This window comes from Rhinopithecus roxellana, chromosome 13, assembly GCF_007565055.1.
Source record: "Rhinopithecus roxellana isolate Shanxi Qingling chromosome 13, ASM756505v1, whole genome shotgun sequence".
Taxonomy (NCBI): Eukaryota; Metazoa; Chordata; class Mammalia; order Primates; family Cercopithecidae; genus Rhinopithecus; species Rhinopithecus roxellana.
In genome coordinates, this window is record NC_044561.1 from 118,575,841 (window position 1) to 118,601,439 (window position 25,599).

Sequence of the window (25,599 nt, forward strand, 5' to 3'; positions counted from 1 at the left end):
TATATTCCATATACATATTCCATATACATATTCCATATATAGATATTCAATATGTATATTCCATATATACATTCTATATACCTATTCCATATATATATTCTATATATATATATATATATATATATATATATATATATAACATTTTCATTATCCAGTCCTCTGCTGATGGACACTTAGGTTAATTACATCTCTTTGCTATTGTGAACAGTGCTGCAATAATCACATAAGTGCAGTTATCTATTTGATATAATAATTTATTTCACTTTGGGTAAATACCCAGTATTGAGACTGCTGAATCAAATGGTAGTGCTATTTTTAGTTCTTCGAGAAATCAACAAATTGTTTTCCATTGAGCGTATACTAATGTACATTCCCTCCAACAATGTATAAGCCTTCTTTTTTCTCTGCATCCTCACAACATCTTGTTATTTTGTTACTTTTCAATAATAGCCATTCTGACTAGTGTTAGATGATATCTTCTTGTGGTTTTAATTTGCATTTTTCTGATGATTAGTGATGTTGAGCATTATTTCAGATGCTTGTTGGCCATCTGTATGTCTTCTTTTGAAAAATGTATATTCATGTCCTTTGCCCAGTTTTTAAGGAAATATTTGATTTTTGTTGGTGGTGAGTTTTTTGCATACACTATAAATTCTGATATCAGTCCTCTGTTGGGGTAGAGTTTGCAAATATTTTCTCCCGCCCTTCAGGTTGTCTGTTTACTTGTTGATTGTTTCTTTTGCTGTAAAGAAGATTTTTAGTTTAATTAAGTCCCATTTGTCTATTTTTGGTCTTGTTTCTTGTGCTTATGAGGGATGAACTCTTAGCCTAGACCAATGCCGAGATTTTACTTAAGTTTTCTTCTAGGATTTTTATAGTTTCGGGTCTTACATTTAAGTCTGTAATCCATCTTGAGTTGATGTTTGTATATGGATAGAGATGGGGTCCAGTTTCATTATTCCAATATGGGCAGCACATATCATAGAATATATATATATATCTCATCGTGTTGCCCATATATGTATATATGATGGACTACTACTCAGCCATAAAAAGGAATGAATTAACAGCATTTTCAATGATCTGGGTGAGATTAGAGATTATTATTCCAAGTGAAGTAACTCAGGAATGGAAAATTAAACATTGTATGTTCTCATTGATATGTGGGAGCTAACCTATGAGGACACAAAGGAATAAGAATGATACAGTGGATTTTGGGGACTTGGGGGGAAGAGTGGGAGGGGGGTGAGGGAAAAAAGACAACAAATATGGTGCAGTGTATACTGCTCGAGTGATGGGTGCACCAGGTTCTCACAAATCTCCACTAAAGAACTTAACTCATACAACCAAATAACACCTGTACCCCAACAACTTATAGAAAAATAAAATTAAAAAAATAAAGGAACAGGGAAACTACCTTCATTAGCAGACAATACATATGCAAAAATTTCCAAAGCACCAACTAAGAAACCATGGGACCTAACAAACGAAATCACCAATGTTGCTGAATCCATGATTAAAAGATAACAATCGGTTGTATTTCTATACATTGATAATGCAAAATTCAAAATTAAAATTCAGTAAACGATTCTATTTAGAATGTCATAAAAAACAAAATGCTTAGAAATATAAATTATCCATGACATGTAAGTCTTATACACTAAAGGCTACAAAACATTTCCCCAAGAAAGTAAAGACCTAAATAAATGGATGTAGATCCTGTATTTGTGAAATAGAGGCCTTAATATTGTTAAGATGGCATGCTACCCAAAGTGATCATCAAATCACTGCAATTCTCTTTTTTTTTTTTTTTTTTTTTTTTTGAGACAGTCTTGCTCTGTCGCCCAGGCTGAAGTGCATTGGCACGATCTCAGCTCACTGCAACCTCCGCCTCCCAGGTTCAAGCGATTCTCCTGTCTCAGCCTCCCGAGTAGCTGGGATTACAGGCGCACGCTGCCATGTCCAGCTAATTTTTTGTATTTTACTAGAGAAGGTGTTTCACCGTGTTGCCCAAGCTGGTCTCGAACTTCTGAGCTCAGGCAATCCACCTGCCTCGGCCTCCCAAAGTGCTAGGATTACAGCCACCGCGCCAGGCCCAAATCAATACAATTCTCATAAAAAAATTTTATGGCTTTCTTGTAGAAATGGAAAAGCGGGTTCTAACATTCATTTGGAATTTCAAGGGATCCCAAATAGCCATACAATCTTGACTAAGAAGAACACAGTTGGAAGACTCACACTTCACAAATACTATCTTATAACCCATTATTTAAACTGATAACAACTTAACACTGCTTCCATAAACAAACAAACTAGAAAGAAAACTAGTAAAGACTCTCTACTTTAACTTCATTCCTGCCACTTTTTAACTTATAATTGCTGTGGTTTCTCTCACCCCGTGCACAGAAATGCTCTGTGCCCTATACCTGCAACCGGGAGATGAAGGAGGGGTGGCATCGTGATACAAGTGTTTTTCCTACCCCTTCAGTGCCTCTTTCAGTGACATAAAGTTAAAATCAGTCACTGTGAGTGCTCACCTGATTTTTTGGTTCTTATAAAGGTGCTCTTTCTCTGCAGATACTTGTTAAATTGGCGACCTTGTTGGGGGCGGAGGGGATCATTGGAGCCTTGTATTCCACCATCTTGTTCTGCCACCCTCCTCCCTTAATTTTTGTTCTCTCCGAAAGATTTTATTTCTCCTTCATCTCTAAAGGATATCTTTGCTGAGTGTGATGTTCCTGGCTGACAATTTTTTTCTTTTGGTAATTTGAGTATATTATACCATTCTTTCCCGGCCTGTAAGGTTTCTGCTGAGAAATTCTGTTAGTCAAATGGGAATTACCTTATATGTGACTTGACATTTTTATCTTGCTGCTTTTAAAAATCTTTGTCTTTGACTTTTAGCAATGCAATTAAAATGTGCCTTGGAGAGAACCTGTTTAGGTTGAATTATTTAGGGTTCTTATAGCTTCCTGGACCTGGATTTCTATCTCTCTCCCAAGATGCAAGAACTTTTCTGCTATTATTTTATGCATCTGATGGAAAAGTTGCCTCTTCCAATTTTATGGAGTAGATTTCATAAGTGAAAGCTTATTTTTATGAATGGGTCTTTAGGTATTAGTTCATTTGGGTTTGTTGGGTTTTGTTGTAGGTGTATGTAGCAGTATTATTTCCACATAGTTTCTTCACCTATAATCCACACTTGTGCCAATTGAGAGCTTTTCAGCGCTGTAGTTGAGAGAGTGTGCTGCTACAGTGGCATGGCTTTACCAGTGCTGTGGTTCCAGTGCTAATTCTCAGGTCAGGGGTGTGTGCATCCACGTGGTAGGTGATTCAACTAAGGTATGACTCAACGGCATTGGGGCCAGAGTGCTGTTATCCTGGCTGGAAGTATGGGCTCATGTTTATTCAGTCAGTGTGCGTGACTACAGGCGAGGGGTGGCCTGTGAAGCTGTTTCTTGGTCTCAGGACATGGAAGTACAGAAGCTCAACTGGTCTGAAGACATGTCTACCAGGGTCAGTTTACTGGGCTTTTTCTCAGGCCCAAGATGTGGGTGTAAGGCTGATTGGATGGCCTATGAGAGGAAGGGGATAAGAGGGGAAAGAGGGCTATTTCTCAGGCACTTGACACAGCTGAATGGCCGCGTGGCTAGGCTTTGAGCATTTCTGTAAGGGGTGGCCCAAGAAGATGTTTTGTAGGCTTAGGGTGCAGGCACGGAGCTTCTTGGTTGTCCTTCAGGTGTGACCACCAGAGCAGTCTGTGAGACTGTTTCTCAGACCTGGGACATGACCACCTAGCTGCTCAGCTGGCTTGGGTATGCCCACTAGGGGTGGCCCATGGGCTGTTTCTCAGGTTTGGGAAATGGGCTTTTGGCAGCTGGGCCAGCGTGGTGTCACATCCAGCACGGGAGCTTGTGAGTCTGTTTCTCAAGCCCTTATTGGGAGCACAGGGCCAATGGGCAGGCCACAGATGTGTCTGTGGAGGGAGAGGGTGTTACAGGGCTATTTCTCAGGTACTCAGTGTGGACATATAGCTACTCTGCTGCCGCAGGGGCATATAAGCTGTGTCAAGGTCAGTGGCCTCTCTCCTACTTGGTGAACTTTAAAATATTCTACTATTTTTTCCTTGTTTTTTTATCATTTGATATTTTCCCAATCATGATACCACATCTAAGATGTATGCAGCACTATACCATGTTTCTGCTTTCCAAATTACTGATTTCTGCTTTCATCTTTATCAATAGATTTATTTTTGATTTTGAAATGCTTTTTTTTTTCAAATTTCATTAAACCCAATCATGATATGAGTATCATAATCACATGTTATGCCCGGTTTGCATTTTCCTGCTTTGTTTTTGAAAATCTTGTGCACATTTGTTTTATCTGTATCTTTTGGACACTAGATTAGTTGAAAGTTTTGTTTTTGATCTATAAGTAAGATTAATATTTCAAAGTCTATTTTGTTCTGGTAATCTTGCAACAGAACAGTTCCTGGTATTTCCTTAAGGGAAGTGTAAGGAAGATTATAGTGATTAGCAGATACAGCAATAAATTTGTGTCCAGGAAAACTTTGCTCTTCTCTTTTGGGGTCCCTGCCATAAGGAAATACTTACTGTCCTTAGGGCAAACAGATAAAACTGGTAAGATCTCAGAGTGGCTCATAGAGAAACCATGTAGCTCACATGCTTTATGTTTGATGGCATAGCATTTTTCTCTGTGGTTGGCCCTTTCCTTCTCCCCTTCCATATAGCATTGCTTACAGGAAGGTTAGGATTTTAAGAGAGAATAATTGAAAAAAAGTTTTCAAGCCATCCTTTCTCCAGAACTACCCTCCACAGTGTTCTGAATGCATACAGCGTCACTGTTCAAATGTTACTGCTTCTCCTGTGGTCTGCTCATAACAAGGACTTTTTCAGTCAAAGTAAAAAAAAACCTTCCTTGGATTTTTCAGGAAGTTTTCACAATTGCAAAAAACAAAACAAAACAACACACCACAACAAAACAAAAGCAAAAAATCCTATGCTTCCACCCAAGGTAAAAATTTTAGCTTTAGCTCCACTCTCAATACATTATTTAATCCATTGAAGGTGGCAAATATTTCTCACAGCCTGTTGGAGGGTGCAGCAGTTTATTACAAAAGTATGAAATGCTTTAATTTAAAAAATATATTTTGCCGTTTAGGTAGATATCATCAAATAATCCAATTTGGAAACCAACATTCTTACTTCTTTTTCCAACAGTTGTTCCTATCATCATAAAAACATGTTAAATTTTTCTTATCCTTTCAAAAAATCTCTGGAGCTTACCTCACCCTCCAGATCCAGCCTCAGCTCTCATTCCACCATGAAATCAGACTTCTTGAGATGGTTTCAGCTGGACTCCATCCTTCAACTGACAACCTAACACAAGTGTATTCATCTCTCGTTAACATTACTAGCAGTGAGTGACATTAGAAAGTTTTTGACACATGTCAGTCTTGATTGTGATGAACTTCACAGATACATTTGACATCGGTGTGCCTCATTTATTTGTTGAAACTTTTTTTCTTTGCCTTCCATAAAGTTTCTTTCTCTTCTGTGTCATTCTACTTCTATGACTGCTCCTTTTCAAGTAAAACAGAATGCATCTCAGGATTATTTTAAAACAAGGTGAAGTGCAGAGTTATACCTAAAATTGAATATTTAAGTGATGGCATCAGAAAGGAAACCCATTTAGAATATGAAGGCATAGTCAGCCACCAGTTACTTTTGTAACCTGAAGCTAGTCTCCTTCCTACTCCGGACTGAATGTCTTCTGTGTAATGCAAGCGATCTGGCTTGATGATATACAAGGACCGATAAAATTTTGCTGGGGATTCTGGAAGTAAAAAAAATTGCCTTTGACATTATGTCCCCATGCTAAGTCCCTGGGGACTTTGACATTATCCCCCACTGAGCAGTGGCAAGGAAGTTGGCATTTACTAATAAGCTATGAAAGGGCAGTGCCTTTTGACATTTCAGCTCCACCCATGGCACACCCACTCAAGGAACATATAAATGAAGAGATCCACTCAGTTCTCAGACAAGATTTTTCAAGCAAGATGAAGTCCATCATCCTCTTTGTCCTTTCCCTCCTCCTTATCTTGGAGAAGCAAGCAGCTGTGATGGGACAAAAAGGTGAGTGGAGAGGGTAAGCCTTGGGAAAGCTACTCAGAAAGAATGGCCTCTAAGGGTATTCAGGGTGCAAACAGTAACCTGTTCAGGCACAGATTCTTCTCCTTGATGAGAATTGATTTTTCTCCACCCTACGCTGTAGGCTTTTGGAAATATCAGTAATTTGTTAGGAAAAGGTGGGAGGTAAGAGTTGCAAGAGAGCTTTGGAGGTAATGAATGTATATATTTCTATTATTAATTACCAGGTGGATCAAAAGGCCAATTACCAAGTGGATCTTCCCGATTTCCGCATAGACAAAGGAGCCAGCACTATTCTGGACAAAAAGACAAACAACATACTGAATCCAAAGGCAGTTTTTCTATTCAACACACATATCATGTAGACGCCAATGATCATGACCGGACCCGAAAAAGTCAGCAGTATGATTTGAATGCCCAACATAAAACAACAAAATCAGAACAGCATCTCGGTAGAAGTCAAAGACTGCTCAATTATAAACAAAAAGGCAGAGACCATGTTAAACCAAAACGTCATTTTCGTCTGATAGTTATACGTCGTAAAGGAGGCCAAGTTCATCATGGGACACAAAATCCTTCCCAAGATCACGGGAATAGCCCATCTGGAAAGGGAATATCCAGCCAATATTCAAACACAGAAGAAAGGCTATGGGTTCGTGGACTAAGTAAAGAACAAGCTTCGGCCTCTGGTGCACAAAAAGGTAGAACACAAGGTGGATCCCAAAGCAGTTATGTTCTCCAAACTGAAGAGCTAGTAGCTAACAAACAACAACGTGAGACTCAAAATTCTCATCGAAATAAAGGGCATTACCAAAATGTGGTTGAAGTGAGAGAGGAACATTCAAGTAAACTACAAACTTCACTCCGTCCTGCACGTCAACACAGACTCCAACATGGATCCAAAGACATTTTTACTACCCAAGATGAGCTCCTAGTATATAACAAGAATCAACACCAGACAAAAAATCTCAATCAAGATCAAGAGCATGGCCGGAAGGCACATAAAGTATCATACCAATCTTCAAGTACAGAAGAAAGACAATTTAACCATGGAGAAAAGAGTGTACAGAAAGATGTACCCAAAGGCAGCATTTCTATCCAAACTGAAGAGAAAATATATGGCAAGTCTCAAAACCAGGTAAAAATTCCTAGTCAAGATCAAGAGCATGGCCATAAGGAAAATAAAATATCATACCAATCTTCAAGCACAGAAGAAAGACGTCTCAACTGTGGAGAAAAGGACATACAGAAAGGTGTATCCAAAGGCGGTATTTCCATCCAAACTGAAGAGCAAATACATGGCGAGTCTCAAAACCAGGTAACAAATTCTAATCAAGATCAAGAGCATGGCCATAAGGAAAATAAAATATCATACCAATCTTCAAGCACAGAAGAAAGACGACTCAACGGTGGAGAAAAGGACATACAGAAAAGTGTATCCAAAGGCAGTATTTCTATCCAAACTGAAGAGAAAATACATGGCAAGTCTCAAACCCAGGTAAAAATTCCTAGTCAAGATCAAGAGCATGGCCATAAGGAAAATAAAATATCATACCAATCTTCAAGCACAGAAGAAAGACGACTCAACGGTGGAGAAAAGGACATACAGAAAAGTGTATCCAAAGGCAGTATTTCTATCCAAACTGAAGAGAAAATGCATGGCAAGTCTCAAACCCAGGTAACAATTCCTAGTCAAGATCAAGAGCATGGCCATAAGGAAAATAAAATATCATACCAATCTTCAAGTACAGAAGAAAGACGACTCAACGGTGGAGAAAAGGACATACAGAAAACTGTATCCAAAGGCAGTATTTCTATCCAAACTGAAGAGAAAATACATGGCAAGTCTCAAAACCAGGTAACAATTCCTAGTCAAGATCAAGAGCACGGCCATAAGAAAAATAAAATATCATACCAATCTTCAAGTACAGAAGAAAGACAACTCAACTATGGAGGAAAGAGCATTAAGAAAGATGTATCACAAAGCAGTCTTTCTTTCCAAACTGAAAAGCTAGTAGAAGGCAAGTCTCAAATCCAGACACCAAATCCTAATCAAGATCAGTGGTCTGGCCAAAATGCAAAAGGAAATTCTGGTAAATCTGCAGATGGAGAACAAGACCTACTCAGTCATGAACAAGAAGGCAGATACCAACAGGAATCCAGTGGGGCACATAATACTGTAAATATAGAGCACGAAGTTGCCTATGATGATCTTTTGACACAACAGTATAATGAAGACAGAAATCCAATATCTACATAGCCCTATTGCTTAGAAACCACTTGAAAAGCTGGACCAATAGCAAGGTAAGTTTTCTTTTCTTACCAAGTAGGAGAGGTGCCTGTCCCAAAGTTGGGGACTCTTGAGGAACATGGTAGGACTGATAACCATTGTTCACATCAATAGAAGTGCTGTATTACAAGTGGTGGGAAGATGAACATCATTTCCTGGTTGAGTAGAGGACCTGGTAGTGGCAGGGAAGGATGCTTGGGCTATCACTGGGTCCTAGAATTCCTATTCTTAATTGAATATTCTTCAATAATATTTTTATACATGCCTACCTGCTAAAAGTTTTTTTGAACATGCACTGACTATATATGCATATTTATGAGTTTATGGTATACTCTTGTCAATTCTTATACTTTAGATTAGTAAACCTCAAATTCTTTCTCATATAGTATGAAATATTACAGCAGTTAATATTTTCTTTCTGCATGTACATGAATGTTCTTGCATCCCTGTTAGAGTTCATCTATGCTCCTTCAGAGACCACAAGCCCAAAGACTAGCAGTCCACTCTCTCCAAATATAGGAAAGATAGGAGTAGAAAGAAGGATTCCTGTTCAGGTTGTGAAAAAGGAAGTGGAAAGGGAGGTGCAGGAGATGGTGAGAGATCTCAGATGCTAATTGGACACTTGCAATGTCAGGAGAGGAAAATTTTAACCTGGATTGGGGAAATGGTTCTTCCATGCCCCTTTGCAATAAGTAACACTACCTGAAGAGAGGGTAAGCAGCAGAAGCAATGGTCCCAGCTGATAACTAGTGACCTGGTGTCCTAATGATCAGGGGGTTGGTGCAGTTGGTGCTAAAGGGGACAGGGGTCCCAGCTCTCCCATCCTCACCCCCACTCTCCACTATCCTCACATATCTGGTTATCTTTTCTCTCTCTAGGTGTCACCAGACCTCAGTGAAGTCTTTGATGTTTCTGAGATGCAGACTCCCATGTGGTCTCAGATTCTTGGCCCTTGGATGACACCACCTTCAAATTTCCAATAAAGGGATCATTTTCTGCTTTATCTGCTTTTGGCTCCAGTGATCTCTGAATTCCTAGTAGTTCAAGGGGCTGAGGGCATTTCTGATAAAAATGGTTTTGGAAGAAAAGAATGGGATATTTTTGAAGTATTAGGGAAAATAGTAATCAAAGCCACATTTCTAGATGTATTGATAGAAATCCAACACTAAAAACAAGATGCTATTACTCTGCCAGGCACACATTTACCTCCTGATGCCAACTCTAAAGTCTCTCGTGACCTCTGTACTAATAGGACCCCAGGATCTAACAGTCTCCCAGAAAGAACAGAGAAAATGTATTGCAACAAGCCCTAGGAAAGTCCCTGATCTACTAGTGCCATGAGTATTCCCCAAGTCCACAGCAGCACATCCCTTCACTTAGCTTAAGAATTGTCCTACTCCTACAGCATACATTTAGATACAATTACACCAAAGAGTGGTATGTCAAGTCTCCACCACTTCGGCAAGAGTGAGTGGATTTAAAAATGTCATCTGTGGATGGAAAGACCAGAGGACCAGGCCAGAGTCTTGGGGCAGCTGGTGTGTTAATAATATAAAGTCTACTCTTTTTATGCCCTTTCACCCTCTATTCTAAAGATGCTTCCAGGGAAAGCCAAACATCCAGGAGAAGAAGCCAGCATAGAGGAATAAGAAAAATCACTAGCCTGGGAATAAGAGATCTGGATTCCTTTCTAGCTCTGTTTTAAGAACTAGTACATCTTTAATTAAATCTTTTCTTTCCTGCAAGTTTAAGTCCCACATCTGCACATGAAAAACTTTGACACACTTAACTTCATAGTGCATGCTGACTAAATATTGTAGAGTTTCCTTAAAAAGAAAGAGAGAGAGAGATGGAGGGAGAAGGAGAAGAGAGAAAGAGAGAAGACAAAGAGAGAGAAAGAAAGGAAAGAAGAGGAGAAAAAGAATAGAAGCAGAAAGAGAACAAGAAAGAAAGAAAGAAAAGAAAGAAAGAAATAAAAAAGAAGAAGAAAGAAAGGAAAGAAAAAGAAAGAGAAAGACAAGAAAAAGGAGTAAGAAGAAAAAAGAGAAGATAAAGAAGAGAGAGAGAGAAAAGAAAGTAAGAAAAGAAAGAAAGAAAGAGAAAGAAAGAAAAAGAAAGAAAGAAAGAGAAAGAAAGAAAGAAAGAAAGAAAGAAAGAAAGAAAGAAAGAAAGAAAGAAAGAAAGAAAGAAAGAAAGAAAGAAAGAAAGGAAAAAGAAAGAAAGAATCTTCTCTATGAGGTCTCATATTGCTTGTAGATGTGTGATAAGAGACTTGGTCATAGTGTTATGAGAATCCTGTCTCTCTTCACTGCCTCCTTCCCAAAAGCACAAAGGCCCTGTGTTCAGCCACCTGCCTTATTTTACCAGCCCACCAGTTAAAGAAGAGAAGCTGTGTTGGGCTTAGGGACCTTAGCATCAGGGAAGCTACAATTACCTGCTACAGTCTACTGAACAGACTCTCTTCTCTATATGTGGAGAGACATACATTCAACAGTTTCCCTGACATGTTGCTGATTGTGCAAGGAGGGAAACCTAAATTAGCATGCAAATAACCAAGACAACCAGAGTCATAAATGCTGTGTGCTGTGTTACAATTAGCTTGAACTGTGGATCCCACCGCTTGCATAGTCTGGGAAAGTGGGGTCTCTGATGCAGAGTTCCTTCATCTTAATGTGGGGATAATAATAACCATCTCACAGAGGTGCTTAGAGATATTGAGTGAGATGATCTCAACCCTAGTGCTCAAAAAAAAGTGCCAGGACAACAAATATGGAAGTAATAATAATAAAATAATTTTTTATTATGCCTTCTTTGAAAGGGAGGTAAAATATATATAAAGAAAAGCACAGATCTTGTGTATTTGCTTGAATGAGATTTGACAAACACATACATGTGATTGCACAACACATAGATGAACATATCGAACATTCATCTTGCCTTATGCTCCTTTCAAATTCAGTCCCAGTTCTTCAGGGGCAAATATTATACTGACTTCTAGAAACTCATAACTCACTGTTTTTAATTCTTATATAATGAAATTATGTAATAACATTACCTTTTGTGTATCACTGTTATTCAGTGTTGGGATTCATTCTGTTTTGTTGTATCACAGTTCATTCATTTTATTGCTGAATAGCATTCCATTGTTTGACTCTCCACATTTGTTTCCTATTTATCTGCTGATAAACATTTGGTGTTCCCAGTTTGGGTCATTGTGAATTAGGAGATCACATAAGTTCTTGTACAAGGCACAGTAATATATATTTTTAAATATCTGTGGTAAATAACTAGGAGTAGAATTTTCTCCCAGTGTGTGGCTTGTTTTGTTTTGTTTTGTTTTTTTCTTAATGATGATGTATTCAGAAGAGCTAAAGTTTTAAAATGTGATGAAATTAAACATATTCACTTTCCTTTTAATATAATATTATGGTATCTAAGAACTTTTGCCTTCCCCAAGGCTGCAAAAATGTTCTGTCTGTGATGTCCTTCCCTAGAAGCTTCATAGGTTTAGCATCTATACTAAGGTTTATGGTCCAACTTGATTAATATTTGCATTCCACTCAAGGTGCAGCTCCAGATTCCTTTTTCCCAGATGCTCTTGTTTTTATTAATTATTAATAGTGCTGCTATGGGCACTCATGTGCAAATATTTCCATGAATACATTTTCAGTTCTCTTGGGTATAATTATGGAAGTGGAATTTTTGTATCTGGTGTGCTATAAGGTTCTAACTATTTTCTTTTGCACGTGGATATCCAGTTTTCCCAGTATGATTTGCTGAAAAGACGACTTTTTCTACTGAATGGTTTTTCTACCCTTGTTGGAGATAAGTGAATTGACAACGTAACGGTTGATTTTTGGACTCTCAATTCTATTCCTTTGATATATGTGTCTACGCTTATGCTAGTACCACACTGTCTTGACATTGTAGCTTTGTAGTAAGTGTTGAAATAGGAAAGTATGAGTCTTCTAAATTTACACTCTTTTTCAAGATTGTGGCAGCTATTCTGGATCCTTGCATTTACACATAAACGTTAGGATTAACATGTCAATTTCTACAAAAAGTCATCTGGAATTTTATAAGAATTCCATTTAGTTTTCAGAAAAAATATGGAAAATTGTCTGCCTAACAATATTAAGTCTTCAATCCACAAACATGGAATGGCTGTCTATTTTTATGTCTTCTTTAATTTCTTTGATCATGATTTGTTGTTTTCAGTGTAGAAGTCTTGCCATTATTTTCTTAAATAAATTCCTATGTGTTTCATTCTTTTTGATGCTACTGTAAATGGATTTTTTTCATGATGCAATTGAGAGGTATAGGTTGATATTTTGTCCTGCACCTTGATGAGTTTGTTTATTAGCTCTAATAATATTTTGGGGTTATGTGGATTCTTAAAAGTTTTCTACATATGCCATCATGTCAGTGTTTCATGTATGGGAAATCTAATGGTGAAAAATATGAAGTATTCATATACCTAGGAGTATCTTAATTTTTCCCTAATTTGTGAAGGATAGATTTGCCAAGATATAGAATTCTTGGTAGACTGATATTTCTTTCACCACTTTTAATACGTTCTCTATCTTCTGGCTTGCATGGTTCTAATGATAAATCAGCTGTAAAGCTTATTTAATAGTCATTTTGAATTACTTATCTCTTGCTGCTTTCAAGAATTTCTCAGTCAAGCGCGGTGGCTCATGCCTATAATCCCAGCACTTTGGGAGGCCAAGGTGGGCAGATCACAAGGTCAGGAGTTCGAGACCAGCCTGGTCAACATGGTGAAACCCGGTTTCTAACTAAAGATACAAAAAATTAGCTGGGCATGGTGGTGCGCACGTGTAATCCCAGCCACTAGAGAAGCTGGAGCAGGAGAATCTCTTGAACCCAGGAGGCGGAGGCTGCAGTGAGCCGAGATTGTGCCATTGCACTCCAGCCTGAGTGACAGGACAAGACTCTGTTTCAAAGAAAAAAGAATGTATCTTTGTCTTTGTCATTGATATTTCCATTATAAATTGTTTAGGTGTGGATCTCTAAGAGTTTTTCTTAGTGTTCATTGAGATTTTTATACATGGAGATTTGTGTTTTAAAGCAAAATCAAATGTTTTTAGCCATTATATCTTCAAATATCCATCTGCCTCTTTCTTTGTGTCTCCTCTCTTCTGGGATTCCCATTATGCACATGTTTTTCCATTAGATTGTATTACACAGGTCTCTGAAGCTCTATTTATTTTTGTTTGTTCTGTTCTTTGTCGTTCCTCAGAGCGTATAATCTCAATTGACCTATAATTATATTAGTTGTTCCTCTCTTCTGTCTATTCCTATCTGCTGGTAAGACCCTCTTACGAATTTCTATATTAGCAATTTTACTTTACAACCTCATCATTCATCATGAATTCTTTTTATGATGTGAGACTGATTTTTATACTTTCTGTTAATCTTTTTGCCCATGATTTTGTTTGGTTCTTTGAGTATAATAGCTGATGTCTTTGACCACTAGGCCATTGTCTGGGATTCCTAAAGGATCATTTCTATTTATTGTTTCCCCTCTTTTTTGTGTATGGGTGGTATTTCATGTTTCTTTAAACATCTCATAATTTTTAAATAAAATTGGACTTTCCACATAATATAATTTGGCAGCTTTGGAAATAAGACTCTATCTTCAGCATTTGTTTGTGTGGTTTTTATTGCTGAATACTTGCTTAGTAGCATTCCTGGACTAATTTTGTAAGGTCTGTGTTATACATCGTGTGCAGCCACTAAATTCCCTGTTTTGTTTGCTTACTAGTCAGATAATGGACACTAATGACCTTAAATCCTGTAAGCCCATAAGTTGTTGTTTCGACTTTATCAACTAGTGAAGTTTTCACACAGTCATGAAAACATTAAGACATGAATTAAATGAGAAAATTTTTTCACGAATTAAAGTCCATGGTGCACAAGGAACTAGATTTTTCATAAATCTAGAAATTGTCTTGCTAATAGATCAATATCTGGCTTTGACTTTCTGTCTGTGTTTCAATGTTAATGTAGTAAAAGTAAACACTTCAAATGCACCCTTATCTGAACATGGCTGTGAGGAGTCGGTTTCAAATGTTCTGGATACACAGTGGGAAGAGGAAAATTGGTCAGTCCTGATGCCGTCCCTGGGAAAAACAATGCCCTCCTATTACCTAAAAATTCCACAGTATAAAGTAAGAATGAGGAAGAGCCAAGACAGTTCTGCAACGCCCTGAAAAAAGGAAAATCCATGGGGGCTCTGAAAAATTACACCCCAGAAGTTGTTTCACGTGGTTGTTTCCTGGAAGTGAAAGAAAACAGCTGGTGCTTCCCGGTCAAGTTGAAGCGCCTCTGATCTCCAGCCCCCGGAGCCACAGCACCACCTGCTGGTGGGGCCCCGCCAGAGCTGACATAGACAGGTCCAGCCTCCAGGTGTGCCCAAGCCCTTTTCTTGCATATGAAGCTAAGCAGCCTCTCTCTATTCACTGTGACCGTCCCCCTTTGCCTCCTCCACATGGCCCAGCCTGGAGTCCTGAAAAGTGGCGGGTAGGGCGTGGCGACCCGTAATGTGGCTGGAGTTGGGGAACCTTTCCTCTGAGGAGTCCGTGCGACGACCTGGCTTTCATGCCTGGAAGCCACTTGGTGTCCTCGACTCACCCTGTGGCATTTTTCTCCAGCTGCACAGAAACCTGGAAGTTGCCCAGAGTTTTCTCTTGACTGCCCTTTGCTCCTGTTACCTATGTGCTAGCCGGATAAAAGCTGCAAGGGGGTCAAATAGTGTTGCTACTACAAACGTCGGCATCAGTATATGGAGCCCTGCTGGACTTTGAATTGAGGTGAGGAGCCCCAGATCTGCTGCCCGTGAAAGCTTCCTGCAGAAGCATTGTCTTAGAAGGAGTTGAGAACTGCCTATTTCCGTAGAAAATCACTGTGATCAGAGGTTTTAAATTAGGTCGGCCCATAGATCTGCCTCTGGACAATGAAGGGAGAAGCTCAACAGACTTCCTTGCTTAGATTATGCACCTTCCATTTCACACAATGGACTTCACCCTTCTCCTCCCTGTAAAGAGGACATTTCAGCAAGACTCATTAAGATCCTCAACAGTTACCGGGTTTTTATTATTTTTTATTCCTATTTTCTACAGCTTATAATAATGAAACACTTTCCTGTTCATATTTACATTGTGAGTGTTTATATAATTTCACAGTTCTTTAGGATGGCTTGCCTAGAATCCCTGATCCCAGTCCTTGATTCCTGGATAGCACAAGCCAGTGTTCTTAGGAGGAGAATACGTAAGAGGATCCAGACAATGGCGTCCTATTGCCTCAAAATCTGCTAGATAAAGTAAGAATGATGAAGAGCCAGGACAGTCCTGCAACACCCTGAAAAGAGGCAGTCCATGAGGGCTCTCAGAAGTTACACCCCAGCTGTTTCACGTTGTCTCTTCCTGGAGGTGAAAGGAAACAGATGGTGCTTCCGGGTTAAGCGGAGGCACCTCTGACCTCCAGCCCCGGGAGTTAAAACGCCGTCTGTTGATGAGGCCCAACCAAATCTGACATAGACAGGTCCAGGCTGCAGGTGCCCCCACATCGTTTTCTTGCATTATGAAGCTGAGTGGTTTCACTCTACTCTCTGTGATCGTCCTCCTTTGCCTCCACATGACCCAGTCTGGAGTCTTTAGGAGTGCAGGTAGGGCCTGGCGACTCTGGATGTGGCTGGGGGGGAACGTTTCCTCTGAGGAGTCCATGAGGTGACCTGGCCTGGAAATCACACATTGGTGCCCACTCATCCTATGGCTTTTTTTTCTTTCTTCTTTTTTTTTGAGTCTCGTTCTGTCACCCAGGCTGGAGTGTAGTGGCGCGATCTCGGCTCACTGCATCGTCCGCCTCCTGGATTTAAGCAATTCTCCTGCCTCAGCCTCCTGACCTATGGCGTTTTTTCCAGCTGCACGGAAACCGGGATATTGCCCAGAGTTTGATCTTGCCTGCCCTTTCACCCTCTTACCTATGTGCCGGCGCGATAAGAGTTGCAAGGGAGTCAAGAAGTGTTGCTACTACAACTGTCGGCATCAGTGTATGGAGCCCTGGTGGACTCTGGATTGAGGTGAGGAGCCCCAGATCTGCTGTTCTCCTTGCTGCCCCTAACTCCTTCCCTCAGAAGTGTTTGTCTTAGAGGGAGTTGAGAACTGCTCATGCGTTTAGCAACTGTTGTGAGCAGGGCTTTTAAGTTGGGTCGGTCCACGGATTTGCCTCTCTAACGTGAAGGGGGAGGCTCAACAGACCTCTTTGCTCAGATATGCACCTTCCACTTCACATAATGGGCATCATGGTTCTCCTCTCTATAAATCTCTATAATGTCGACATTTCAACAAGATGATCTTTAAGGTATTCAATAGTTACTGGATTTTGTTATTTATTTTCAAATCCTTTTACTTAGTTTACAATCATGAAACAGTTTCCTCTTTACATTTACATTGTGAGGTAAGTTTATAATTTCACAATTCCTTAGGATGGCTTGCCTAGGGTCCCTGATCCCCAGTCTCTGAGTCTTTGGCAGCACCTGCCAGTGTTCTTGTGAGGAGCATACCTCACAGAAATCATGCCTCAGTGCCCCTGGGACACAAAACCATGTGCCCTGTACATTTTGCATCTTCCTATATCTCTGGTTTCCTGTTCTCTCCCAAGGTGGAAAGCCCTTCTTTACCAGGACTGAGGAGACACAGGTGCTACAGGCTCAGACTGGGATAACTGGTCTCCATGTTGTCCATGATCGCTCAGGCCCAGTACTTCCTTTCAGCAAGAGTTAAATGTTTCTTACTATGATAACAAGACAAAGAAATAAAGCGTTGTATATTTAAAACTCCATGAAAATCTATAAGTCTGCTGGATTGATCTCTTGCTCTCTCTCTCTCTCTACTCAGCCGTGTTGCATAATCCCTCAGGAACTGTAAAAAGGACGGAGTTACTCTTTCACATTTAGTTTCATCAATTCCTGCACTTGTGTTTTTCTGATATGTTTGTCTCTTTCAATATCTCCTGACACTCAGATTCTCTGTTGGTCAGATTGCAGGTGCATTTTGGAGTTAAATTCTCTGTGTTTGCATCCTATGAATGGCATGCCAATTAATCCTGTAATGGAAGAGCAAGCCATTTTTGCTTCAGTTGTTCTGATACTACTGCTGGTGGTCTTTCCACGTGTTGGAGTAATATGATCTGCAATTGGATTTGGAACTTCAGGATGGAAATTGAGCAAGATGTACTTTAGTTCTAGGTACTTTCATTCCTAAAAATTGAGCCACCCTCAATTAGGAGAACAAAATCCTTATGGTTCAGCCTACCTCCCTTGAGTCTTTGGTTGGGGGTTGGGGCCTAAGTCTACCTAATAATGAAGTGTAATTAGCCATCAGTTTTCCAAATTTATAACTCTGTGCTTCCCTAACTCCCATAAAGGTTTCGAAGGTCTGGGAAAGTGATTTTCCAAAATTTTATTTATCTCTGACAAATATCTTAACAATTTTAAAAAACTACTTTTTCCCAAGCATGTTTTAAATTGACATCTAATATTTTTAAATTGACATCTAATATTTTTATGATCATTGCATAGTTTCTTTTTTTCTATAAAAATAATTTTATTGGAACACAGACACGTTCATTTGTTTACACATTGTCTATGTACGTTTTCATTCTATGCTGGCAAAGTTAAATAATTGTCACAGGGGGCCACATGACCCGCAAAGCTGGCAAAATTTACTGTGTAGCTCTAAATAGAAAAAGTTACTCAACTTCTGGATTTCAGCATTAATTCCTAAGAGAGAAATTAATACCTGAGAGAGGGTTCAGGTGCAGTACTGAGTACTAATGAGTACTGCATAGTACTGATGAGATCTGACCAAGCAGTGGCCAGATAGATTTAAAAACTAAATGATAAATGAACAAACAAAAACTCTGGAGATTTTTATGATTTTATGACAAATTTAAAGTTTTAAAATAAATCAGGATTTGACAAAAACAAAAGTAAAGACAAAACCCTAGCAAAACATAAACCTACCAGTCAAGAATAGTCTAGTTTTTTTGTGAAATAACTTAGATGACAGCAGTCATTGTTATGGGGAAGCTGGATATAATGGAAGAATGTGGAATAAAACTATTAATTTGCTTTAATATGTATAACATAGGCAGAAAATATCTAGTAGAGATCTCCTGAAAATAGTACAAAATAGAATTGAAAAAAATGATTTAAAAATTCAGATGTTGGCTGGGCGCAGTGTCTCAAGCCTGTAATCCCAGCACTTTGGGAGGCCGAGACGGGTGGATCACGAGGTCAGGAAATCGAGACCATCCTGGCTAACACGGTGAAACCCCGTCTCTACTAAAAAATACAAAAAACTAGCCGGGTGAGGTGGCGGGCACCTGTAGTCCCAGCTACTCGGCAGGCTGAGGCGGAAGAATGGCATGAACCCGGGAGGCGGAGCTTGCAGTGAGCTGAGATCCAGCCACTGCACTCCAGCCCGGGCGACAGAGCAAGACTCCATCTCAAAAAAAAAAAAAAAAAAATTCAGATGTAGATTGACCTTCAATCTTCTCTTTGCTGTTTATATGCCAAGTCTAAGCAATTAAAATGCTTTACTAATTGAACACTATAAGAACCTAACTGGCCAGGTTATCAATCTAGTCCTACTATAATCTACCCTTAAGAGGACGTTCAGGCCAGGCACTGTGGCTTATGCCTATAATCCCAGCATGTTGGGAGGTCGAGGCGAGTGGATCACCTGAGGTCAGGAGTTCGAGATCAGCCTGGCCAACATGGTGAATCCCTGTCTCTACTAAAAATACAAAAATTAGCCAGACTTGGTGGCATGTACCTGTAGTCTCAGCTACTCAGGAGGCTGAGGCAGGAAATGGCTTGAACCCAGGAGATGGAGGTTGCAGTGAGCCAAGATGGCATCACTGCACTCCAGCCTTGGCAACAGAGTAAGACTCCACCTCACAAAAAAAAAAAAGAAAAAAAAAAGTACATTCAAAATGATTGTCCTAAAGTAGAAAGTCTAATCATACTGTGGAACTTCTGTAGCTAATTTTTATTATTATTATTATACTTCAAGTTCTAGGGTACATGTGCACAATGTGCAGGTTTGTTACATATGTATACATGTGCCATATTGGTATGCTGCACCCATTAACTCATCATTTACATTAGGTATATCTCCTAAAGTTATCCCTCCCCCTTCCCCCAACCCTACGACAGGCCCCGGCGTGTGATGTTCCCGTTCCTGTGTCAAAGTGTTCTCTTTGTTCAATTCCTACCTATGAGTGAGAACATGTGGTGTTTGGTTATCTGTCCTTGTGATAGTTTGCTCAGAATGATGGTTTCCAGTTTCATCCATGTCCCTGCAAAGAACATGAACTCATCCTTTTTTATGGCTGCATAGTATTCCATGGTGTATATGTGCCACATTTTCTTAATCCAATCCAGTCTGTCACAGATGGACATTTGGGTTGGTTCCAAGTCTTTGCTATTGTGAATAGTGCCACAATAAACATACATGTGCATGTGTCTTTATAGCAGCATGATTTATAATCCTTTGGGTATATCCCCAGTAATGGGATGGCTGGGTCAAATGGTATTTCTAGTTCTAGATCCTTGAGGAATCGCCACACTGTCTTCCACAATGGTTGAACTAGTTCACAGTCCACCAACAGTGTAAAAGTGTTCCTATTTCCCCACATCCGCTCCAGCACCTGTTGTTCCCTGCTTTTTTAATTATTGCCATTCTAACTGGTATGAGATGGTATCTCATTGTGGTTTTCATTTGCATTTCTCTGATGGCGAGTGATGATGAGCATTTTTTCATGTGTCTGCTGGCTGCATAAATGTCTTCTTTTGAGAAGTGTCTGTTCATATCCTTTGCCCACTTTTTGATGGGGTTGTTTGCTTTTTCCTTGTAAATTTGTTTGAGTTCTTTGTAGGTTCTGGATATTAGCCCTTTGTCAGATGAGTAGATTGCAAAAATTTTCTCCCATTCTGTAGGTTGCCTGTTCACTCTGTTGGTAGTTTCTCTTGCTGTGCAGAAGCTCTTTAGTTTAATTAGATCCCATGTGTCAATTTTGGCTTTTGTTGCCATTGCTTTTGGAGTTTTAGACATGAAGTCCTTGCCCATGCCTATGTCCTGAATGGTATTGCCTAGGTTTTCTTCTAGGGTTTTTATGGTTTTAGGTCTAACATTTAAGTCTCTAATGGATTTTGAATTAATTTTTGTGTAAGTTGTAAGGAAGGGATCCAATTTCAGCTTTTTACATATGGCTAGCCAGTTTTCCCAGACCATTTATTAAATAGGGAATCCTTTCCCCACTTCTTGTTTTTGTCAGCTTTGTCAAAGATCAGGTGGTTGCAGATGTGTGGTATTATTTCTGAGGGCTCTGTTCTGATCCATTGGTCTATATCTCTGTTTTGGTACCAGTACCATGCTGTTTTGGTTACTGTAGCCTTGTAGTATGGTTTGAAGTCAGGTAGCATGATGCCTCCAGCTTTGTTCTTTTGGCTTAGGATTGTCTTGGCAATGAAGGCTCTTTTTTGGTTCCATATGAACTTTAAAGTAGTTTTTTCCAATTCTGTGAAGAAAGTAATTGGTAGCTTAATGGGGAGGCATTGAATCTATAAATTACCTTGGGCAGTATGGCCATTTTCACAATGTTGATTCTTCCTATCCATGAGCATGGAATGTTCTTCCATTTGTTTGTGTCCTCTTTTATTTCATTGAGCAGTGGTTTGTAGTTCTCCTTGAAGAGGTCCTTCACATCCCTTGTAAGGTGGATTCCTAGGTATTTTATTCTATTTGAAGCAATTGTGAATGGGAGTTCACTCATAATTTGGTTCTCTGTTTGTCTGTTATTGGTGTATAAGAATGCTTGTGATTTTTGCACACTGATTTTGTATCCTGAGACTTTGCTGAGGTTGCTTATCAGCTTAAGGAGATTTTGGGCAGAGATGATGGGGTTTTCTAAATATACAATCATGTCATCTGCAAACAGGGACAATTTGTCTTCCTCTTTTCCTAATTGAATACCCTTTATTTCTTTCTCCTGCCTGATTGCCCTGGCCAGAACTTCCAACACTATGTTGAATAGGAGTGGTGAGAGAGGGCATCCCCGTCTTGTGCCAGTTTTCGAAGGGAATGCTTCCAGTTTTTGCCCACTCAGTATGATATTGACTGTGGGTTTGTCATAAATAGCTCTTACTATTTTGAGATATGTTCCATCAATACCGAATTTATTGAGAATTTTTAGCATGAAGGGCTGTTGAATTTTGTCAAAGGCCTTTTCTGCGCCTGTTGAGATAATCATGTGGTTTTTGTCTTTGGTTCTGTTTATATGCTGGATTACGTTTATTGATTTGCATATGTTGAACCAGCCTTGCATCCCAGGGATGAAGCCCACTTGATCATGGTGGATACGCTTTTTGATGTGCTGCTGGATTCAGTTTGCCAGCATTTTATTGAGGATTTTTGCATCGATATTCATCAGGGATATTGGTCTAAAATTCTCTTTTTTTGTTGTGTCTCTGCCAGGCTTTGGTATCAGGATGATGTTGGCCTCATAAAATGAATTAGGGAGGATTCCCTCTTTTTCTATTGATTGGAATCCTTTCAGAAGGAATGGTACCAGCTCCTCCTTGTACCTCTGGTAGAATTCAACTGTGAATCCATCTGGTCCTGGACTTTTTTTGGTTGGTAGGCTATTAATTATTGCTTCAGTTTCAGAGCCTGTTATTGGTCTATTCAGGGATTCAACTTCTTCCTGGTTTAGTCTTGGGAGAGTGTATGTGTCCAGGAATTTATCCATTTCTTCTAGGTTTTCTAGTTTATTTGCATAGAGGTGTTTATAGTATTGTCTGATGGTAGTTTGTATTTCTGTGGGGTCAGTGGTGATATCCCCTTTATCATTTTTTATTGCATCTATTTGATTCTTCTCTCTTTTCTTCATTAGTCTTGCTAGCAATCTATCAATTTTGTTGATCTTCTCAAAAAACCAGCTCCTGGATACATTGATTTTTTGAAGGGTTTTTTGTGTCTCTATCTCCTTCAGTTCTGCTCTAATCTTTGTTATTTCTTGCCTTCTGCTAGCTTTTGAATGTGTTTGCTCTTGCTTCTCTAGTCCTTTTAATTGCGATGTTAGGGTGTCAATTTTAGATCTTTCCTGCTTTCTCTTGTGGGTGTTTAGTGCTATAAATTTCCGTCTACACACTGCTTTAAATGTGCCCCAGAGATTCTGGTATGTTGTATCTTTGTTCTCCTTGGTTTCAAAGAACATATTTATTTATGCCTTCATTTTGTTATGTACCCAGTAGTCATTCAGGAGCAGGTTGTTCAGTTTCCATGTAGTTGAGTGGTTTTGAGTGAGTTTCTTAATCCTGAGTTCTAGTTTGATTGCACTGTGGTCTGAAAGACAGTTTGTTATAATTTCAGTTCTTTTACATTTGCTGAGGAGTGCTTTACTTCCAACTGTGTGGTCAATTTTGGAATAAATGCAATGTGGTGCTGAGAAGAATGTATATTCTGTTGATTTGGGGTGGAGTGTCTTGTAGATGTCTATTAGATCTGCTTGGTGCAGAGCTGAATTCAATTCCTGGATATCCTTGTTAACTTTCTGTCTCTTTGATCTGTCTAATGTTGAAAGTGGGGTGTTAAAGTCTCCTATTATTATTGTGTGGGAGTCTAAGTCTTTTTGTAAGTCTCTAAGGACTTGCTTTATAAAGCTGGGTGTTCCTGTATTGGGTGCATATATATTTAGGATAGTTAGCTCTTCTTGTTGAATTGATCCCTTTACCATTATGTAATGTCCTTCTTTGTCTCTTTTGATCTTTGTTGGTTTAAAGTCTGTTTTATCAGAGACTAGGATTGCAACCCCTGCCTTTTTTTGATTTCCATTTGCTTGGTAGATCTTCCTCCATCCCTTTATTTTGAGCCTATGTGTGTCTCTGTATGTGAGATGGGTCTCCTGAATACAGCACACTGATGGGTCTTGACTCTTTATCCAATTTGCCAGTCTGTGTCTTTTAATTGGAGTATTTGGCCCATTTACATTTAAGGTTAATATGGTTATGTATGAATTTGATCCTGTCATTATGATGTTAGCTGGTTATTTTGCTCGTTAGTTGATGCAGTTTCTTCTTAGCATCGATGGTCTTTACATTTTGGCATGTTTTTGCAATGGCTGGTATCGGTTGTTCCTTTCCATGTTTAGTGCTTCCTTCAGGAGCTCTTGTAAGGCAGGCCCTTGGTGGTGACAAAATGTCAACATTTTCTTGTCTGTAAAGGATTTTATTTCTCCTTCACTTATGCAACTTAGTTTGGCTGGATATGAAATTCTGGGTGGAAAATTCTTTTCTTTAAGAATGTTGAATATTGGCCCCCACTCTTTTCTGGCTTGTAGAGTTTCTGCTGAGAGATTCACTGTTAGTCTGATGGGCTTCCCTTTGTGGGTAACCCTACCTTTCTCTCTGGCTGCCCTTAACATTTTTTCATTCATTTCAACTTTGGTGAATCTGACAGTTATGTGTCTTGGAGTTGCTCTTCTTGAGAAGTATCTTTGTGGTGTTCTCTGTATTTCCTGAATTTGAATGTTGGCCTGCCTTGCTAGGTTGGGGAAGTTCTCCTGGATAATATCCTGCAGAGTGTTTTCCAACTTCGTTCCATTCTCCCCATCACTTTCAGGTACACCAATCAGACGTAGATTTGGTCTTTTCACATAGTCCCGTATTTCTTGGAGGCTTTGTTCATTTCTTTTTACTCCTTTATCTCTAAACTTCTCTTCTCACTTCATTTCATTCATTTGATCTTCAATCACTGATACCCTTTCTTCCAGTTGATCAAGTTGGTTACTGAAGCTTGTGCATTTGTCACGTAGTTCTTGTGCCATGGTTTTCAGCTCTATCAGGTCATTTAAGGACTTCTCTATATTGGTTATTCTAGTTAGCCATTCATCTAATCTTTTTTCAAGGCTTTTAACTTCTTTGCAATGGGTTCAAACTTCCTCCTTTAGCTTGGAGAAGTTTGATCGTCTGAAGCCTTCTTCTCTCAACTCGTCAAAGTCATTCTCCGTCCAGCTTTGTTCCATTGCTGGCGAGGAACTGCATTCCTTTGGAGGGGGAGAGGAGCTCTGATTTTTAGAATTTTCAGCTTTTCTGCTGTTTTTCCCCATCTTTGTGGTTTTATCTACCTTTGGTCTTTAATGATGGTGATGTACAGATGGAGTTTTGGTGTGGATGTCCTTTCTGTTTGTTCGTTTTCCTTCTAACAGTCAGGACCCTCAGTTGTAGGTCTGTTGGAGTTTGCTGGAGGTCCACTCCAGACCCTGTTTGCCTGGGTATCAGCAGCGGAGGCTGTAGAAGAGTGAGTATTGCTGAACAGCAAATGTTGCTGCCTGATCATTCCTCCATCTCAGAGTGGTACCTGGCCATGCCCCTACTGGGTGGTGCTTCCCAGTTAGGCTACTTGGGGGTCAGGGACCCACTTGAGGAGGCAGTCTGTCCTTTCTCAGATCTCATACTCCATGCTGGGAGAACCACTACTCTCTTCAAAGCTGTCAGACAGGGACATTTAAATCTGCAGAGGTTTCTACTGCCTTTTGTTTGGCTATGCCTTGTCCCCAGAGGTGGAATCTACAAAGGCAGGCAGGCCTCCTTGAGCTGCGGTGGGCTCCACCCAGGTCAAGCTTCCCAGCTGCTTTGTTTACCTACTCTAGCCTCAGCAATGGTGGGCGCCTTTCCCCCAGCCTTGCTGCTGCCTTGCAGTTAGATCTCAGACTGCTGTGCTAGCAATGAGGAAGGCCACATGGGCCTGGGACCCTCCAAGCCAGGCACAGGATATAATCTCCTGGTGTGCCATTTGCTAAGACCCTTCGAAAAGCATAGTATTAGGGTGGGAGTGACCCTATTTTCCAGGTGCTGTATGTCACGGTTTCCCTTTACTAGGAAAGGGAATTCCCTTACCCTGTGCACGTCCCGGGTGAGGTGATGCCTCACCCTGCTTCAGTTCTTGCTTGGTGGGCTGCAACCACTGCCCTGCACCCAGTGTCTGACATGCCCCAGTGAGATGAACCCAGTACCTCAGTTGGAAATGCAGAAATCACCCATCTTCTGTGTCG

The 25,599-nt window shown here is 39.8% G+C and overlaps 1 protein-coding gene across 1 annotated transcript; it reads left to right on the top strand.

The window, feature by feature from the left end:
- Positions 1-6,079: 6,079 nt before the first annotated feature.
- Positions 6,080-9,439, top strand: LOC104678852 (semenogelin 2). Its single transcript, XM_030915048.1, has 3 exons — positions 6,080-6,155; positions 6,398-8,474; positions 9,339-9,439. Exons 1-2 carry the CDS (start codon positions 6,080-6,082, stop codon positions 8,428-8,430), a joined length of 2,109 nt encoding a protein of 702 aa, XP_030770908.1. The 3' UTR covers positions 8,431-8,474; positions 9,339-9,439.
- The last annotated feature ends 16,160 nt before the right edge of the window (positions 9,440-25,599 follow it).

Excerpts from the sequence above, each read along its gene's own strand:
- LOC104678852 (XM_030915048.1), top strand. The coding sequence starts at position 6,080 with ATGAAGTCCATCATCCTCTTTGTCCTTTCCCTCCTCCTTATCTTGGAG. Across the intron at positions 6,156-6,397 it reads AGCTGTGATGGGACAAAAAG|GTGGATCAAAAGGCCAATTA; the intron begins GTGAGTGGAGAG and ends ATTAATTACCAG.